The sequence below is a fragment of the Sphaerodactylus townsendi genome, linkage group LG13, assembly GCF_021028975.2.
Source record: "Sphaerodactylus townsendi isolate TG3544 linkage group LG13, MPM_Stown_v2.3, whole genome shotgun sequence".
Lineage (NCBI taxonomy): Eukaryota > Metazoa > Chordata > Lepidosauria > Squamata > Sphaerodactylidae > Sphaerodactylus > Sphaerodactylus townsendi.
The window spans coordinates 32,147,900-32,168,452 of NC_059437.1; the positions used below are offsets into that span (position 1 = coordinate 32,147,900).

Here is a 20,553-nt window from a genome sequence, read left to right on the forward strand (position 1 = left end):
ACTGCCTCTTCCCTTCTTATTAGCATTTTTCAGGGCAGGTATAATGGTGGGGTGGAGAGCCGCATGGCTTTATTTATAAATAGGATGTGTTCATTTTCCTTCCTTCCTTCCCTCACTGATGCTTATTGACCGTTCCTCCTGCTAGTGTGTTCTGTGTTAACTGTTTTGTGTACATATTTATGTTTGTTTTTAATCTTGTTTTAACGTTTTTAGAGATCACTACCTTAGCAATCCGGAGTTGGGTGGAAAAGCAGCTTAGAAGTTTCTAAAATAAAACAAATAGAAACATACAAGAAGCCCACAACATCAGTGGCAAGAAAGGGGCTTTCCTAGAATAAAAGGAAGGAAGGAGACCCCCATCCTTGGCTTCCCCATCCCTTTTCAGGTTGTGGCAACCTGAGCCCTGTGATCCCATCAAAAAAAGCATGCCCTTACTTAGCTGGGGTTTTTTTCATAGTGGTCTGTCCAGTATCTTCCCCGAATGCTTGTATTTGGTAATTTATCTGCCATCTACATATTAATTTCAGACAAGTACTGATACCTCAGACAACCTTTTAAAAAAATGTTGAGAGGCCATTCCATTTTAATGACTCTATCTACAACCCAGATAATCTTTTCACAACATCCAAAATTACAACTTTGTCCTTTAAAACATCATATGCCCTTGATTATACATTTCAGAGAGGCAATATTATTTTTCTGGATATAGAGGCAGTAAGGCAAATAAACTGAACTGTTGACTTTTTCATACTTTCCCTGGCAGATCTTAACGTTTTGTCTGCTTTTTAGAGATAAAAAATAAATAAGAATCTAATTGTTAAACCCAGCTCTCAACTTTCAGAACCCTTCCTGTTTTTCAAAGATCTGGTTTAAAAGTCTTAATCATGCAAGTATGCATTCCATGATCCCCAGTCACCTATGTATCTTTCTCAGGTGAACCTGTCTCACAGGATTGTGTTGAGAATAAACTGGACAAGGGAAAACCTATAAAAGCCACTTTGAGCTCCTTGTTGGAAGGGTGGGATAAAAATACACTTAAGCTTGCGTTTTTTACAATTCTGCGTGGAAAAAATTACTCAAACCCCTTTTGACTGGCCTAGATAGCATTGCGGATGCTGCCAAAACCTTGTTCTTGTTAGACAGCAACTCAATTTCAATATTTGAACCTACGGCCATATTTCTGCGTGTCGTTGTCACCACACATTCTCAATGTTTTGTTAAACAAAATTCTTACTTTTTAATGGTTTTATTTAATGTTTTTAATTTTTATATTCCTGAACCTATTGTGTACTACTTTTTGAAATGCCATTAAAGGTTTCAGTTCAGTTCAAATACACTTAAGCAAATTACTCCTGTTGTCTGACCTTGGCCCAGGCCTGTTGTCTTGGCCTAACCTACTCAACAGGGGTGTTGTGAAGATTTAAAAGGGCAGAATCATGCCTAAGGGAAGGGCTGGCTAAAAATGTTGATACGAAGATTAATGGACACCCATCAGCGGTTGCAGCATGATGCACACTTACACAAATCAGTGCCACTGAATATTATTATTATTAATTAATTTAATATACCGCCCACCCGCGAAGGGCGAAGGGCGGTGTACAACATTAAAAGAAAACACAACCAAGATCAGAAAGTGTGAGCTACAAGCAGGCTAGTTCAAATCTGTGCTCTCCTGGAAAGACTATATTGTTGAACGTATGAAACTGCCTTACACTCAGACCCCTGTTCTACTAAGGTCAGTCTTTCCCTCTCTGACTGGGGGTGGCTTTCCAGGGTCTCAGGAAGAGATTTTTCACGTCACCTACTTATTGGGCTTCATAACTGGAAATGCCTGGGATTGAGCCTGGGATCTTCCACTGAACCCACAGCCCCTGCCCTCACCTTGTCCTCTCTGTTCCCCATCTGTCTAATGCTCTGGAGAATTGAAAGCTAGATGGAGCAAGTGGTTCATCTTGGCATAAGGCAGTGTTAGTCATATGTTCATAGTGCGTGGATAATCCTGTCTTTCCTACAAGGTTGTTGTACAGTGTCACACTGGGATGGCTCTTGAGTTTAGTCTGAGCTTCTTAACAGCTTTGCTCTAGTGATTCTCTTAGTTTCCATACAGTATTTTGTAAGACTGCACATCTTTTCTGAGAATATCAGAAATGGGCAAAGCTTTGGTTTAAGAGAAGCAACTCTACCACCCCAAAAGTCTTCTGAACCAAGTATGCTCTAGGTGTGATCTGCTTACATGGGTCAATAGTGAGGGCAAAGGAACTAGCCAGACTCCCTCTGCCCTGGTGTATAGCAGGCCTCGGTACCCCCTGCAATGTGTAGTGTTTCTGTTGCAAATGTTCAGAGATAGGCATGAAGAATTGAAAAGAGTCAGTCTTTACATGGAATTTGGTGGGTGAATACACCGTGTACAACACAGGCACTTTGTGAGAAAGCTCATGTCTGTGTGGAGTTGGGAACTGATTGGGGGTGGGGTAGAAGCTATTTGAAGGAAGTGCTTCTGGTGATCAAGTGAGATGTTCATTGCTAGTTGGGAAGAAGGCATGAGAGAGGCTATCACTACCATATATCCTCTGCAGGCTCAACCTGTAAAATGGGGTACAAGTAGTGTTGTCAGCTCTGGATTGGGAAACACCTAGAGATATTGAGGCTGGAATCTAGGGAGGGCAGGGTTTGGGGTGGGGTGGGGAGGGACCTAGGCAGAGTATGATGCTGTAGAGTCTACCCTCCAAAGCAGCCACTTTCTCCGGGGGGAATTATTTTAGTTGTCTGGAGGTCAATCGCAATAGCAGGCGATCTCCAGGTACAACCTGGAGATTGGCACCTTTAGGTGCAAGTCCTGTTGTCCGCATTGTTGCTGCCTCAGTTTCCAAGTTCCTGGAGCGCTCAAGCCAGACATAACTTGAGGTGCTGGTGAAAGGAACTGGCAGCTGTTCCAGAGGAAGTTACGACACCTCTGAAGATAAAAACTGAAAATTGAGCAAGACACACTGGAGGGGTCAGGTTGCCAGCTGCAGACACGGTCAAACTCGCTTCTCTGATGTGCAAGATTAGAATTGCCAAGGGCCAATTGGGGATGGCACCAGATTGCTGCTTCCAATAGAAGCCAGGTCAGGAGCACACACACCTACAGAGAGAGACATGTACGCATGCAAGGAAATGAATTCGTCTGTGGGTGCTTGCTCTGCACCCAAAAGGTGCTTCTTTCCTCCCACTGCTGTTAGCTAATTTAGCGCTGCACAAGCAAGTTTCAGAGTACCCATGTTGGTCTGCACTAGAACAGCTGAATTCGCATCCAGGAGCCCCTTAGAGACCAACAGGAGTTTCACAGCATAAGCTTTCAAGAGTCAGTGCTCCCTAAAAATCTGGTTGGTTTGTAAAGTACTACTGGACTGTCATCTAACTGCACATGCTAGGTATGGCATTCCCTTGGACAGGATGGAAGACTTGCCCCAAACCTGGAGCTTCATATATGTGAGGCGGGCGGGGGTAGGCCCACAATGTCTTTTATTTCCTATTGAAAAATCTGTCACCATGTCCTTTCCCTCAGCATCGGGTTTTTTCCTTGCCAGGGCCTCTGCTGCCTCCTGTTGCGATGGCCTCCAGGCATGCATTTCCTGCTGCTTTCTCGAGAGAGGTTTGTTTCCAGTGGCAGCTCTGAAGGGAAGGGGGGGGGGGGGGCTGCTGCATGCGCAGATGCACGGCAGGAGGAAATGTTGCATCCAGTCCTGGCAAGTGGGAAATGGCACTGGAAAATGCCCTTTTGGAGATACACAGCTGTCACTGGAGCTGCACGAAGGTGGGTTGGAGCTCTGGCAAAGCAACAGCTAGACAAGGAAGGCTGTTCAGAGGTTCCCAGGGGTGGGGAGAGGGAGTTACCCTCCTGCCAAACACAACATATATGATTCTCAGCACTGGAGACTACATTGCTCCCCCATAGGCGGTATTCTCTCTTGGCTGGGGTATCCCAGACAAGACACCTGTCCTCCCGCTGGGTGGGGGCAGATTAAGGAAAATTAGGTATGGGGATAAACAAGATCCATATAAAACTGTAAAATGAAAAGATGAGATTAGGCAGCTGGGCAGAATGGCATACAGCGAGTTTAAGGCTATTGCGAGCTAAGAATTTCACAATTAATTAAGTAAATATATAAATAAATCAGTTGAAGGAGAAAGGCAAAATGATGCAGATTTTCATAAAGCGATCCCAAACTAGAGAGCAGGAAACTGGTGTTTTGTTTAGAATAGGCATTCCTAAAGTGGCCACTAAAGCCCCCCCCCCCCCCCGGGGGGGGTGGAAGCATTAGGGGGGGTGTGGAATTTGGGGGCACTAGGAGACAGGTGCAGGGATTCCTGGGCCAGCTAACGGGTGAAAGGTTTTGGGGGCAGAACGATGGTCCAGATCTATGGTCCGCCTTTGTGAAGCAGCCAGCCCTGCCCAAGCATTGCTCCGCACCACCCCCAAGCACTGCTGCTGCATGTGTCACAGGGTCAGGTTGGGGTGGTGGTGGTCAGGTTGGGGGTGGTGGCAGGAAAGCCCCCCTCATCGTGGTGGGGGGGGGGAGAAGAGGAGGTGGCATTCCCCAGCCCTGCGAAGCCACCTCTGAGGTGGGCGGGACGACTCTTCCTTGCATGGACCTTTTGGCAGTGGTGGCTGTGGGGAAGTGTGGGGCACAGGGCAGCCGCTGGAGGAGGTGAGATGCTCAGGTCAAGCTCCAGTGGTGGGATGGGGCTTGGGTGAATGGCAGGCTGTGCAAGAGCAAAGGGAGAGAGGAGGAAGGTGGGCTTGGCGCACACACCCTGCGCCCTGCAGGGTCAGGCCTACATGGCAGCCCCCTCTCCCTCCCCCTCCCCCCCACCGCAGAAAGGGTACACTCCCTCCAGGCCAAATGTTCCTGACCCAGGCCAAGGAAGAGCTGCTGGAATTGATGGTCTCCCGGGTCGCCCAGATCCCTAACAGGAGGCTGGGGTGCAAGGTGTCCTTCCTGTTTCCCTTCTAACCCAGTTTTCTCCGGCTTAGCAATTTTAATTTTTTATTTTGCAAAAAGAGCATGCCAAGTGGGTAGAGAGGCCGGAGCCATGGACTGCAGAGTCTGCCTCCTAGGACTGGGAACTTCCAGACAGGCTTGATAACTTGTCATGTTTGAATCCTCAAATGTGTAGCTGTGCATGAACAATGGCTAAGTTCTTCTAGCTAACAAGGCAGGGTTCAAGCTATTAATTGATTTTAGCTTCATTTTAATATTGATTTCTAAATTCATGCAACATCATCACGAGAGCCAGAGATTATGCCTAAGTACTGGAGTAGGCAACGGTTTTTTTTTTCCTGTTTTGGGGGTGGGGATGAGGCAGTAAAGCATGTGAAGTATTCATGGATATATTTCCACCAATTGGATTGCTGAAATCATGAACCAGACTCTGGGAGATAAAATAAAGTAATGAATTCTTCCTCTTCCCTTCTTCCCCTATCAGAGTATCCCATTCTCCCATTTCTCCAGTACAGATATCCCAACAACCAGGAACTGCAGTGATATAATTTTCTTTAATTTATTTTAGCCATTTTTGTACCTCCTCCTCTCAACCCCCAACCCTCTCCACCCAGTTCAGGGTTCCCCATGCAGCAAGACGTTTGGGGAAGGGCAAAGGCAACCCACACAGTAAACATGGTCTGCCAAATAAATGTGACATCCCCCCATGCATCAGTAATGACCTGGTTCTTGCACAGGGAGTACATTTGCCTTTACCTTTTTAGATGGAACAAGACTGGAGTGATATGGCTCCTGTACCTATGCTAGTTCAGGGTGTCAGATGTTTGGCATGCAATTTCAGAGGTTGCCCCAGGCACTGTTTTCTGTAGATACACCCTCCCCCCAAGAAGAAACTGCTTTGCTGCTCTTAGTTGAGAACATGAATCAGAGCAAAGAGTAAATAAATAATTGTGCAAGGGGGTGCCATTATTGTGCCATGGATACTGAGCTCTCTGGGTAGCAGCCAGAAAACAAACAAACAAACAAACACACACACACACACACACACACACACACACAACCTACCTACCTACCTACCTACCTACCTACCTACCTACCTACCTACCTACCTACCTACCTACCTACCTACCTACCTACCTACCTACCTACCTACCTACCTACCTACCTCTTTTCATATTGCTAAAACAGCTCAATACATTGGGGTTAACTTTTACTGTTGTGTTTTATTTGTGAGATACATATGTGGGTTAACAGTGTTAGAAGTTGTTTTGAACTTGCAGCAGACCTAATACAAAGAAAGATGTGAGTGTTCGTATGTGTGGGTGGCGTGGGGGAGTGCTAGGGATTTGGCCTGGAAGCCAAGGAGGTGACTGCCTGAAAAAAGTTTGGGAATCACTGGTCTAGAATCTGCTCTTCTGAACAACTGAGTATGACTGAGGCTAGGGTGGGGATAGCCAGCAAGGCCCAGATTGCTTGTGAGGAGGGAACAACAAATCTTCCTTTAATCTGGAATTATTTCTGTACAAACCATTGTTTTAACAGTGCAAAGGTTCTACTCTTTCTTTTGCAGACATACCATATTCTTGCATGGCAAGGAAATGTGTGCATGTGCATGTGTGTGGAGTGTCCTCAGAGGCTGGAGCTGGAGCTACGGACAGTCACTGACCTGGTCTTACCCTCTTTCCTCTTCCTGGGTACCCTCAGTGTCTGGTAGAGTCTGGCAGAGAGTTGCCTGCTTGCATTCTGGATTTGTGCCAGGCACATGTTTTGGATAAAATCCTAAGTGTAGGCAATGGAGGGAGCTAGGAACCAACTCTGAAAAGCAAGCTGATGAAACAAGAGCATTAGCAATCATAATACTTTTCTTTTTTTATACAGTGGGTCACAGATGATGCTGGATTGGTTCAGAAAATGTAAATTAAAAATACTAAATAAATTGACAGAGGCTTTTTAAAAATGGGGATGAAAATTTTGTACCCTCATACTGGAAAATGGCATTTTCCTGTCTGCCAAACAAGCCATTATCTGGAGCCTTTGCAAACATTTGCTGTACCCAGTCAGTTGTGCAGCCCTATGCCACTTCTTCTCCCACCTAGTTCAACGGGACTAACTCCCAATTAAGTGCTGCTGCCGGAGATGAAACATCTACCCTTTGAGCAGAGCTCCAGAGACACCATCACCAGCTACACCTGCAACTCAGTTCTCATTTTCAAATTCATACTATAATTAATCATACTTCATTGTTTAGATTGTAAACTTTTTGAGGATGAACATTCTTTCGGGGAAACTGCTTTGCTGCTCTTAGCCCTGAACATAAATCAGAACAAAGAGCAAATAAGTAATTGTGCAAGGATCTACACTGTGTATTATGAAATATGGCTCACTCCTTCCAACCCCCGTTAGGTCTGCTGAAGACTTCTGGATCACTCTGAAGCTCATGTACAGTAGAATCCTGGGGGGGGGGGGGGCAGCTGTGCAGCTGCTGGAAATGGCACAGCTGAGCCACCTCCTAAGGGGTTGGCTGCGCTGTGACCAGCCCTGGAAAAAGCAACACTGGGAAAAAGGAACATTTGGCACCAGAGCACCAGTGTGGAGGAGGAGAGACTGGGGCAGTGACTGACAGGTTGGCTGACAGCCAGCAGGAGGGCAGAGGAACAAGAAAGGAGTGAGGTATTCAAGCCAGTCCAGGGCCAGAAAGGGGGTGAGGATTAGGCAGGCTAAAAAGAGGCTGCCACAAGTGTTACTGGAAGGGGGTAGCCTTGGGCTGGGAAGGGGAAGTCCCTGGTGGGCCCTGCCAGATAACTAGGGGATTGTGGAGGAATGGGAGAAGTGAGGGGATCAACATTGATCCTGGCAGCCTGGAGGGCAGCCACACTGGTGAAGGTGACCCCTCTGGATAGGTCAAGATGGCACCACTGGTGAGGAGGCATGGGAGCAGCTGAAAGTAATTGTAGGACAGCACCTCCAGGGACACTTTGCATGGGTGCAGGGACATCACCACCAGGCAATCCAATGGGATGGCCCTGCTGGGTGAGTGAGGAGTGGGCCTGGCTGTCAAAGAGAAGTCCACTCTGAGAAGGGACAGTGTCCATGGCCACTCTCCAGTGAGTGGTTGCTGTCTCCTCAAGAGATTACTACTGTGTTCCAAAAGACAGTGGTTCCCCTAAAGAGGGAAGGTGGCAACAGTGTCTTGGAACACCCATAGCCAAGGAAAGTTGGGCAAGTTTCCCTGTACAGCAGACTATTGCCAGAAGGGGGCACCTGTTGGCAGAGTGAGAATTATTTTAGAGTCCAGTCATGAGGATTGGACATGGGAATGGAACATCTCATCAGATTGCTGGTCCCCTGGATCCCTGTGCCTGGGAATTCCCACTCTGAGGTTAGAAAGAAATGAGCGCTTGTGTGGCCATTCCTGAATTGCAGTGGCCGTTGTCCCTGTGAATGCATGCAGCTGGGGATATGGTGGCTGCACCCCCTGACTCCATGGCCCATGGCAGTGCAAACCATACTGGCAGTCAGCCTCCCGTAGCTCCAGTGGTGCTGGGACAGCTGCCGTGCCCTGGCCTGTCCCACATGCAAAGGACTGTAATGGCTGCGGGGGGGGTACATGGGCCAGATGGGGCTAACACCCTTTGGCTAATGAGTGAGAATCCTAAGGAGGAGGTGGGCTGGCTGGGGGTCACCCACTATTACCACTGATTTCCAGGTGATGGGGATCAGGTTTCCTGGTGAGGATGGCTGCTGCGGTAGATTGGCTTGAGACCCCACTGAAGTCGCCCCCCTTCCCACACCCTGGTCTCTTCAGGTTTCAGCCCCACAGTCCCTAGCTGTCCCCTAACCCACAGCTGGCAACCCAGGGAGGAGGGAGTCTAATCCGGGGGAGCGCCCACCTGTCACAGAGCCTTCCAAGGAACAGCCTGCAGCACCTTGTGTTGGTTGCGGCCTGTCAAAGTTCTGCCTCCATCCACTCCACCCAGCTGCCTGACCCTCAACCTTCTCAGAGATGCACATAAACATTTGTGACAGGTAAGGAAACTTTAGGGAGAGGGGAGGCCATGACAGCATCCACCCGCCCCCACACCTGAAGGGAGTTTCCAAGTGAGTGGGTTTCCAACAGGTGGGCTCTATGACAGGACAAGATCCATGCTTTTTTTGGTGGCTCAGCTTATGGGTGGAGGGTATTGTTGCCAGCCGAGTCCATTCCCTCACCTGTTGGCTGGCTCCCCACATCAGCCTGTTGAGAACATCTGTGCAGGGCTGTTGAGAACATAACAATGTGCATGATGCCTGAGGCCTCCTGGTGGGTATATGGATCAGTCCAGTTGAGTGCCTTTGGGGTGGGGTCTATCCTGCCTTCTTGTTGGCAAGGACGGGTGCATGTTGGCTGGCTCCACAGCTGGTGCCACCACATGGGGCTGCTAAGCACTTGGACTGCTAGGGTTCCCAACCCTGGTTGAAGGAGCAAGCAGGCAGGAAAGTGGTTTCAGGGGTTCATTGTTTAGGTTACCTGTAATAGCACAGCCACCCTGATGGTTCGTGGCTGTGCATCATTGTACATGGAATGGAGCTTGGGTAGGAAAGCTCAGCCACAGAGTATGTGGACTTTGCTCTCCCTGATTATTTTTTCTGCAAAGTATGAGCCCGGTTGTCCAAAGTGTTCTTCGTATGCTCTGTCTGCCACCATAAGGGCCACCCCACTCACTCTAAATCCCCATTGCAGAAAACTGACAGGCTGATGGGGTTCAGCAGCTTCTGGCAGGGGTTCTTAAAGGACAGGGGATTCAGCCATTGGTAGCTGGGGATGGGTCCTGGGCAGCACTAGAGGATTTTCCAGTGGCCCAGGGGCTAGTTGGCATTCCAAGCACTTCAGCACTTTGTGGGCAGGGCTGCTCCGAATGGAGGAATTTGAAACTGCTTATTATGGAGCCCTATGGACTATAACATGGTTTTTGCAGGCATAACTTTGTGCAGGATCAAGTGAGTGTTCCTGACTTGAAAGAATTTAGGGAGCTAACACTGGATTCACCCCTAAGCCCCACTCTCTTTAGTGCTGGCACAAGCCACTATGCTGGAGGTGTGCCGCCACAACGACTGCACTGGCACCCCTTTGTTGTGCTCCTATGCTGCTGCCTGTCATCACTGTAAGTGGCATTTACATTGGCGGTGGGGTCACGCCAGCTCCTCAGCACTTTCGCTCCCTCCTTGTGGATTGCACTAGTAGTCATTCATCCACAACGTATCTTTCTTTCAATTGACTAGTAGTTCATTTTGCCCAAACTTTACACTAGCTGACCGGCAAACCAGAGAAGAGTTTGGATATATATACCCCCTTTCTCTCCTGTAAGGAAACTCAAAGGGGCTTACAATCTCCCTTCCCTTCCCCCCTCACAACAAACATCCTGTGAGGTGGGTGGGGCTAAGAGCTGTGGCTAGCCCAAAAAGCTGTGGCTAGCCCAAGGTCACCCAGCTGGCGTGTGAATTCCCCAGAAAAGCCTCCACAACGCAAGTGGCAGAGCGGGGAATCAAATCCTGTTCCTCCAGATTAGAATACACCTGCTCTTAACCACTACGCCACTGTTATGGCAACATACTCCAGTCAAAACTTATTCATTTCAACTCTGCATAGGATTGCACTGTAAGGATTATGCACATTTACTTTGGACTAAATCCCATTGAACACAATGGCGCTGATTAAGAGGGCACAGCTTTGGCCGGAAAGAATTGGTTGGGCCTTTCTCCTGTTGCCAAGCGCATCAATATGTATTCCAGCCCCAATGCTATTAATCTGCAAATGTTTACAAAATTAATCAAACAAAAGCGCAGGTCTCCAGTTTCCTTGCCGCCTCCGCCATTCACACCAGCAGCGTACCTAACGTGGCTCGGCAGCCCTGCCTCGGGTCCCTGTCTCTTTAAGAACCAGCGCTCAGTTCACTACGCATGCGGGAACACCGATGCGGTCACATCTCAGTCGATTTTTTTTTCAACTCCTCTCTGCCCCTTTGTCCCTTTCTCGCCTCTCACCCAACCTTCATTGTTAGACAGCAGTCTGCGCAAGCCGCGAGGAGAGAGTTCGACCAATCACGAGCGCTAAGCCCTCTCCAAATCGGCGTCGACGTTTGATGGGCATATTTTCGGGCTATTGGAGAGAAGGTGAAAGGGAAGTATCTTGGCCAATGAGGCAGTGAGAGAGGCGGGCAGAGGTGCACGCAGCAGGCTCTAACGAACGGTTTCCGGCCGCGCGCGCCCTTTTCTCTTTCCCCTCCCCCCGGCCTCGTCGCTTTTCTTTCTCAGTTGGGCGATTTTTTCTGAGGTGAGCCAGCCTTTGTGGCCGCCTGGGCAATTCCATGGCAAGGCGGGTGGGCCGCGGTCGGCCTTGTTCCATTTTTGCCTTGTGAGGGCCCGACCGTGTGTGGGGGAGCCATTTCCTTTTTCCTCCGCGCTGATCCCCGGCCTCCTCCATCGCCGCTACTCGGTCCTTAGCCCCGCCCTCCGTTCCTTGGCCCGCGCCTTTACTATATCGAAGTAGAGGGTCTCGTCTAGAAGAAAGTGAAGCCGGTTCGGCCTATCCAGGGATCATTAGTTCCGTTCTTACTGTCAGTGGCTCCCGGGTTTGCTCCGGATCGCTTCCCGAATGTGGATTGGAGATTAATCGCGGGGGGCGGGGGGGGGAGCTCGTGGAATTGCCGCTGCCCTTAGGTTTCTGTATGAATAAATAAAACAGGTCGACGCAGATTTGTTTTATTCGGCCATAAATAGCTCTTTGGGGCCGTGTGCGGAGATGGGACCACTTGGTTACAACAGTCCTTCCCCGCAATGGTCCATCCGGCTACAAACAATACCGTAGTAATGTACGCTTTTGCTTGGAAGTTTATGAAATGGGTTTGGATTAAATCAGTTTAAACTCTGCCAGGTATACTGAGTAGAGCAGTGGCTTTGCAGGCTCTTAAGGCTGACTTCCTTTAATGGGAAATTCTAGAAATTAAACTTGGACCTGTATGATGCTATTCAGGTATATGTTTTTCTTTAGCAAAGTCACTAATGTACTGTCATGCTTGTTCTCCTTTTAGAGTGAAAGATGCAGGGCAACAAGAGCTTTGCGATGGAGAAACAGAATCACACTCCACGAAAGCAACATCAACACCACCAGCAGCAACAACAGCAGCAGCAACAGCAACAGTCTGCCCCAGCTAATGGGCAGCAGACCAACAGCCAAAGTGAGTGTGTGCGTGGTAGAAGGAATCCCCATGACTGGGGGATGTCATGTCAGTATAGCTCTTCTTACTTTGAAGTTTTTTCCCTGTGCCTTGTGGAACACACAGTTGGAAAAGTAAACGTACTGGTATTCCTTGCTTTACATGTTGCAACATTAACATCGTGTGTACAGGAGATTTTTGCACGTGTGAAACTTTTGTCTTATGTATGCATTGAAGAATTGCTGACTGTGCCTATAAGTGCTCATAGTAAATATATATACACATATATACATGGGTGGGTGTGGTTATTGCATGTACAAGCAGCATTATCAGTAGAATTTTCTAAAGGGGTTCTTAGACATCTGGAACTTAGTACAAGCTTAGTTGTCAATTCCCAGTGGAGTGAAAATCACAGAAGTGATCTTATTGCTATGGTGGGGTGGTAATTTTAAATGAGTGGTAAAATGAACACATTGGAAGTGGTGTTTTGTGGCCTCAAATATGCACTTTATAAGTGTGGCTCAGGTTACCAAAGAGGATGGCTTTGTCTGTAAAACTGTGGAATGCTCCACACCAGCAAGAAAGTTAATAATGCTTAATAATGCTGCATTGACAGTTGACTTCTGTGTGAGGTGAGTTTTACAACTTTTTAAGGTTAATATTGTGACCAGAGTAGCTAAGATATCACAATTTATTGGTTCATTAGTAGTCTAAGAATGTGCATCTTTTTGAACTACAAAATGTTTTGCAACACATAAATTAGGAACTCAGTTCTATAGTAGTGGAATGGATTTACAGGGAGCTGCACTAGTGCTTATATGGTAAATTCTTTGAGCCCGTTGATTTGCTTTCTAAGATTTGTTGCTTCTTTCTAGGCTTGATTAATACTGTGGATTTCCTTCTCAGACAAAGCTTAGTGGTTCTGTCCTTTGCTATCTCGCATCTGGGCGTTTTGAGGTCTTTTTCAAACCTCATGAATCTTTTCTCCCCGACACAGCAGGATGTACAGTTTTAAGTGTCCAAGATCATTAATGTATGGCCCTGGGCTGGGTTTTCCTGCAATTGATCTAAGATTCTGAATGGTGCATGCTGTAAATAGGGTTGTGCTTTGATTGTCTTTTGAGTTTCTCATAATTGTTAAACTTGTAGACTTGAGAGCTCTACGACCTACCTCTTGCTGTGAGTTGTAATGCCTTCTCATTGGCACTCTCCTACAAGTGCTGCTTATTACTTGCTGCCTTCTTCCTTTCAGCTTTTGCAGTGCTGTGACTGTCCCATAAGTGGCTTTGCAACAGTAATCTGTGGACAAGTCGAACAATTGGGTGAAGGTGGCTTCAGGATGCAAGTGAATAGTCCAGGGGTCCCCAATGTGGTGCCAAATTATTTTGGGAAGTGGACCGGGCCAAGTGGGGCTTTTGCCCACCAAGGCTTCAGATCAGCTGTAGAGATTGTTAGAAACTTTGCTTTGGCAATAGCTACCCCCACAGCATCAAGATCTCCGTATGGCTGAAAGTAATCTAAAGCAGCCGATTTGTGGCTGCCTATACCTCCTGTGGCAATCATTTTTAGCAGCCATTTAGCCAACAGTACTGTGTCAGAAGTGTCTGCAGGCACAAAAAGGTTGTGGACCCCATGGTTATGGTTGTCATCAGACACTTTTATCTTGAGATCGATTACTTGTGTTGTGCGTTTTGTGTGCTTTGCATGCCATAGTGCCTTACTGAATGTCAAGATCTGCTACTGCTGTGAAAAATAGTTGAATATTTAGTGCATTGGAAAACTTGGTGATTAGTCTGACTGGTGTTCTTGAATGTGTTAATGCTTGCATTTGTTCCCCCAATTTTGTAGAGCGATTCTGTACCTTATTCCCCTCAGATGAAGGCCTAACAATTGATTTGAAGAATTTCCGAAAGCCTGGTGAAAAAACCTTCACTCAGAGGAGTCGCCTTTTTGTGGGCAACCTGCCTCCTGATATCACAGAGGAAGAGATGAGGAAGCTGTTTGAAAAATATGGGAAGGCAGGCGAGGTATTCATTCATAAGGACAAAGGCTTTGGCTTTATAAGGCTGGTGAGTGGCTATAGTGTTTGGGGTTAGGGTTGCTTGTTTGAAATTTCTGTGTGTATCTAGCCTTGGTAACATGGCATATTCAGAGAAGTGAACATGGCATTCTATATGGCATTCTAATCTGTGAAAACAGTGCTACCCGTTTTTTCTAAGGTCAAGATCCTACAGAATATGATGACTGCATCAATAGAACAAGACAAACAGGAGTTCTGTTTCTCCTTGGAAACAGCCCCGCATCTTTACCTGTGGGTTTGTTTAAAGGAATGGATCAAAGAGGAAGAAAAGTGGCAGCTGGATCAAATGCGGGTGTTGCGGGTGTCTCCTTCATGAATGAAGACTTAGTTCAATGTTTATTTCTGGATAAACCTCTTCAAAATTATGTGTCCCAATAAGTGTCTAACTGAAATTTTTAGAAGCTGTTTATTCAGGATACCTGTTTTTGTGTTTTTCTTAAATTAGTCCATAAATCTTTCAGCATCTAATATTACTGGGTCTTCATGCACTAGTTTTGGAGTCGTCCTTTTCCATCTCAGCAATACATTACTTGGAAACATTGTGTTGATTGCTCATCAAATGAGCAGAAAAATGAAAGTTGGGACTTTAACAGGTGGTATCTCTTTTGTCTCCAGGAAACTCGAACTCTGGCTGAAATAGCCAAGGTTGAGCTGGACAACATGCCTCTGCGTGGGAAGCAACTGCGTGTGCGCTTTGCATGCCATAGTGCCTCACTGACTGTCAAGAACCTGCCTCAGTTTGTGTCTAATGAGCTCCTGGAAGAGGCCTTTTTGATGTTTGGACAAGTGGAGAGGGCTGTCGTGATTGTGGATGACAGAGGCAGGCCTTCTGGGAAAGGCATTGTGGAATTTTCAGGGAAACCAGCTGCCAGAAAAGCCCTAGACAGATGTAGTGAAGGGTCCTTCTTGCTAACTACGTAAGTTTGTTTGAAGTGTGAGGAATTTTGAGCTTGAGTAGGGAAGGAGAAATGTTCTTATTCAGTAGGGATGATGATTATGTGATTGTTGTGTTTGTTCACATATAAGAATTACAAGTGTGATAGTCACTAGCAGTGGATGATGGTTCATGGTGATAGAAAGTGCTATCAAGTTGCAGCTGACCTATGGCAACCCATAGGGCAGGGGTAGGGAACCTGCGGCTCTCCAGATGTTCAGGAACTACAATTCCCATCAGCCTCTGTCAGCATGGCCAATTGGCCATGCTGGTAGGGGCTGATGGGAATTGTAGTTCCTGAACATCTGGAGAGCCGCAGGTTCCCTACCCCTGCCATAGGGTTTTCAAGGCATGAGATGTTCAGAGGTGTTTTACTGCTGTCTGTCTCTGTGTGGTTTCCCATCCAAATAATAACCAGGGCCAGCCCAGGTTAGTTTCTGAGATCTGATAAGATTAGGCTAGCCTGGCTTATCTAGGTTGGGGTGGATGGCGGTTACCCTCTCCTAAACTGAATTTGCAACTAAACTGGTAGTTTTAGTCTTCAGCAATCATTCAAAATTTCTGCTGAATTTTTTGCCAGGTTCCCTCGTCCTGTTACTGTGGAGCCCATGGACCAGTATGATGATGAGGAAGGTTTGCCAGAAAAACTGGTAATCAAAAATCAGCAATATCACAAGTAAGTGCTGAAGGCAGGAGAAAAAGTTATCTTTATTCCCTTAATGAAAGAGGTGGCTCTTAAAACTCAAACCTGTGCTGGCAGACACGCGTTTGTTAGCCTTGCCCTTTACTGTCCTGTCCAGCTTTTTTATGAAAGAGTATGTCAGTTAGATGGAGTAAAGCATTGTAAAGACAAAGCTAGGCATCTGGTTTTCTTTAAAGATGCACATACGAGCTAGTGTTCTCAGAATTTGGCACATGGCTGCAATCACCCCATTCTGTAATTCTTACTCATTGGTTGCCCCCTAGTTGATTAGACTCTTCCATCTTTCAGGGAGCGTGAACAGCCTCCTCGGTTTGCACAGCCTGGCTCCTTTGAATATGAGTATGCCATGCGTTGGAAGGCCCTGATTGAGATGGAGAAGCAGCAGCAAGATCAAGTGGACCGAAACATCAAAGAAGCACGGGAGAAACTGGAGATGGAGATGGAGGCAGCTCGTCATGAACACCAGGTCATGCTTATGAGACAAGGTGAGCACCACTTGTACTTTCAGACCATGACTAGCAGGGGAAATCCAGCAAGTGGAATGGTCCAGGTAATGAAAGGATGTGGACTTATTTTCTTATGAATGCTTTTCCAGACTTAATGAGGCGCCAGGAAGAATTGAGGAGAATGGAGGAGCTGCACAATCAGGAAGTGCAAAAGCGTAAACAGCTGGAACTTAGGTAAGCAGGAAGGGGAGTTAAGCCAGTCCTGTGATGAAGGCAGGCTGCACAACAGGACTGTTGTGATTAGTCCTAACTCTATGTAGTGTGGGTTTCTTGCTTACAGTTTGTTTCCTGCAGAGCTAAATGATCTGCACCTCCTTTATAGCATAGCTTGGAATATGCCACTGGCTCTCATATGTGGCCTTCCTTCGAGATGGGTGACCTTTGAGCTTGCCTGACCAGTACCTGTATCATTCTTCTGTTTTTGGGATGTAGGTGATTAGCGGCGACTGGACATGTTATACCAGGCTACCTCCTGTAGGATTCTTCTCTGGTCCTATGTAGCTTGCTTCTGAAGGAGGAAGCTGTCTCCACTGGTGTGTTTGGAGCTCTGGGCCAGAACAACTGCCTGGTGCATCTCACTGTACAGGTTGCTGAGTGCTAACTAGATTATCCAGAGAAAATTGTGCTAAAATGAGTATAAGCAAGCTGACCTTTGATGGCTCTCCAATCAGTGAGACTATTTGGGAGTTTCCCTTGCAGGCAAGAGGAGGAGCGTAGACGCCGTGAAGAAGACATGAGGCGGCAGCAGGAGGAAATGATGAGGCGACAGCAGGAAGGATTCAAGGGATCCTTCTCTGATGCGGTAGGCACCACCCTTTCTTGCCCGGGATGGGGATAGGAGAGGCTAATGGGCTGGTTTGGCTTCTGATCTGGGCAAAGGACTGCAATGTAAAGCCCCTTCTTCAGACCTTCTTTAATGACTCTTCTAGAGGTCTAAGTATGGAGAGGCCTTTGTCAAATGACGTTGTCACTTAGATTTGTGTGTCTTTCAGAGGGAGCCTCCAGATATGCGCATGGGACAGATGGGCATGGGAGGTAAGTTGCTATTGCATTCAAAAAAGATACCTTGGTAACTGGTAGTTTTTGATGTTTGTTCTTTATGCTGATATGTTTTCTCAGTAGACTTCCTATTGGATGTTAGCTTGTGGTAATTCTTTTAAAAATTCTATCCATTCTGTAACTTGCGTAAGTTGGAGTGCTCCCTGTATCAGCCCACTGCCAGGTGTGTTCTTCTAGTCAGGTCCTGTGTGAGGGTGAAAACTGTGGTCCCTTGCAGTTCTCATCAGAGGCTATGATGACTTTTCTGTACCCACTCCCCTGGTCCACTATTGTAAAATTCTGTTTTTCTTTAAGTTTCTTTTTGCAAGGACTGCCAGGCTCCCCTTTGTCCTTTGGTTTATGAATTGACAGAAGAAATATGAACTGCCACTATACTTGTCTTTTGTTTGCTTTCTGTTATTCATGTTGTTGCTAGATTTAATTTGGAGTCCGTGAACCAGCCATTGAAAAGTGGCATAATAGTGCCTGAAATAGTTTATTTGACTCCCAATTTGGACTGGGGGGGTTGTTGTCTCACAATCTCTTCATATAATACAAATGGTAAAAACATTTAAAAGCATACCTATACATTATGATTTTTCTAATACAAGATGGCAATAAACAACATTCCATCTCTTTGAGAAATTAATGGTAGACTTGATGGAACCTACAAAACAACAAAAGCAAAGCAACAAAAGCAGAGAGAGAAAGTAGTGGTGGTTAGAGATGTAGCTTAAAATGTGGACAGTCCAAAAGATAAACAGCTCTGGTGGTAACCATCTGCAAGGAGGAAACTGCTGCAGGAATGCCTCCTAGAGGTGGGTTGTTGAAAAGCCTAGGGAACAAGGCTTGCTGTGATGAGCTCACAGCTAAAATTCCAAGCCTTGGCCACAAACTGGAGTAGCCTGTTTACCTGTTCAGGAAGTGTAACAGCTGAAACGTGCTTTCCAGTTGTTCATTTCTACCCCTTCCTTGCTGAGTTTTCAGTGTGCAGCCAGCCCCCACCCCCCCAATACATATCAAAAATACTGTTTACTTTTTTCTACAGGTGCTATAGGAATGAATAACAGGGGTACAATGGGGGGGACCAGTGTTCCAGCAGGACCGCCTCCAGCAACTGGTCCTGGTCCAATGATTCCTGATGGAGCCATGGGAATGGTAATGTCAGAATCAGACTTCATAAGAATTGGAATTGGGAGGGATTTAACTTTCTAATCCAAAGATCTGCATTTGTTTACAGACACACACCTCTTTTACAAACTTATTTGCATTGTCCAGACAAAGATGTTTTTATAGTAGAAGACATGTGAAAACTTTCAGAGCAAATCGGACCATATCCTACAGGGATAATGGGATAATGACCCAATTTTGATCTTTCCTCTAATGCCTGCCAACAAAACACAACAAAAAAGCATTGCTTGTCCATATTCTTAGCATACATCCCTGCTAGTCACAACAAAGGGCACTCCCCTAAACACTTAACCCTGTTATCCTTTCTTCAGAGGATCTTGGCACAGAGGAGTCTGTTCTCCTCCATCCTTCTCCTGTGATGTAAGTGAGGCTAAAAGATGGTCACCTCATGAGCTACCTGGTAGCTTGGGCTTGAGTTTTGGGTTAGCATTCCAACCACTACACTACCTGGGAGATGTCATGAATAGAGCAATGCACTTTTTAGCTGTCGCCGGCTTTGAGAAACTAGTCAAGGATGTCTCAAAGAGATTGAAAATGCAGTCCGTGACAGACTTGCCTGGTGATGTGTCCCACTAACTGCAGGTCATGGCCAGAGGGTCACAACCAAATGGGTGTTAGAACATCTACCTGCCATAACTTTTGTCTTCTGCCATGGGCGGTGGGGGTGGTTGTTTCATCCCCACAACAAAAAGGGATGCTGCAGATTCTCCAGTTTATTGTTAATATATTTTGATGACCATCTGAAATAAGGCACTGGTATCCCCAACATTTATTCTAAATGTTCAGGCTCCTTGGGCAGAGCTAGTGTGGAATGTCTTGTCTTAGAGGTAGTGCAGAGTGGCTTCTGTATGTGTTCTACATACATGTGTCCCTGAGAAATGCAAACATTAAGAACTAATATATACTTTGTGCTTGAGTTTTCCTAATGGGGTATTTGAGGAATAGGGAGGAGCTTACAACCTTGAAGCTGCTTAGACAGTAGAGTTGCGGTGGTCTGTGAGGGATTTTCTAACGCAAGCTTTCCCCCCTTCTCTTAAACAAGACACCACCACCACCTACGGATCGCTTTGGTCAAGGCACTGCGATGGAAGGCCTTGGAACCATGGGAGGAAATGCGCCAGGATTCAACAGAGGAGCTTCTGGGGGAGATTTTGGCCCAAACAAGCGTCGTCGATACTAATAGGGGGAGGTGGGTTGCCAGTGTCTCAGCCAACTCCCCAAAGGGGCTGACCTTGGCAAAGGGGTACACAGCCAGACTTTGTAAAGGGTTTAGCAAACACCACAAGGTGCATTCCTACAAACCACAATGTGAAAATGGATCCCAGGAGGCTTCAGTAGCTACGTAGTGTCAGACCAGGCCTAGGACCTTGCTGTCTTTCTCATTCCCAAGCACCTCGACACAGGTTCATCCCTCCCAGCTAACTCAGCTGCAGTTGCAGGATTTCCTGTTTAACCTCAGCCTCCTGAAGGCATGTCTTCTGGGTGCTGGGTTAGAGCCTGTAGGTATGTACACATGGGTAGCTTCAAATGGTTTATCATGTAGAGGGAGGGGGGATTTTAAGAAAAAAAAGTGTAGCTTTTTACGTTATTTTCTGGACCATTTTTCTTTACTGTAGCTGGTTGGTGCAGGCAGGAGAGACCGGTAGTGGTGGTGGTTTGCAGATGAATTATTCAATGTGTTGTACCATTTATTTTTTACTGGTAGAAAAGAACAATCTGTTGGACAAGAGAATAATACAATTTCCTGTTAAAGATTCAATTGAAACAATTTGTATAACCCTAACCTTACCTGTTTTGTGTAGAAGTATGAGACTTTGTGTGAACCTGAGCTGTAATTGTCCACTAACAGGTTGAGTTTGTCTGAAGACTGTTTCAGGAATGCACATTAAAAGGGATTTTAAGCCTTTTTCATCTTGTGTGTGG

At 46.5% G+C, this 20,553-nt stretch overlaps 1 protein-coding gene across 3 annotated transcripts; it reads left to right on the forward strand.

Moving 5' to 3' along the window:
* Nucleotides 1-11,141: 11,141 nt before the first annotated feature.
* On the forward strand, nucleotides 11,142-20,536 carry NONO (non-POU domain containing octamer binding). 3 transcript variants are annotated; one of them, XM_048515093.1, is made up of 11 exons: nucleotides 11,142-11,295; nucleotides 12,053-12,199; nucleotides 14,027-14,247; nucleotides 14,874-15,175; nucleotides 15,773-15,868; nucleotides 16,184-16,380; nucleotides 16,491-16,575; nucleotides 17,101-17,203; nucleotides 17,394-17,436; nucleotides 18,488-18,597; nucleotides 19,673-20,536. In XM_048515093.1, the coding sequence occupies exons 2-11, from the start codon at nucleotides 12,061-12,063 to the stop codon at nucleotides 19,808-19,810; spliced, it is 1,434 nt and encodes a 477-aa protein (XP_048371050.1). In that variant the 5' UTR covers nucleotides 11,142-11,295; nucleotides 12,053-12,060; the 3' UTR covers nucleotides 19,811-20,536. The 3 variants fall into 3 exon arrangements, with proteins under 3 accessions (XP_048371050.1, XP_048371053.1, XP_048371051.1); XM_048515096.1 differs by having other exon boundaries at nucleotides 14,054-14,247; XM_048515094.1 differs by lacking the exon at nucleotides 11,142-11,295 and adding an exon at nucleotides 11,456-11,578.
* The last annotated feature ends 17 nt before the right edge of the window (nucleotides 20,537-20,553 follow it).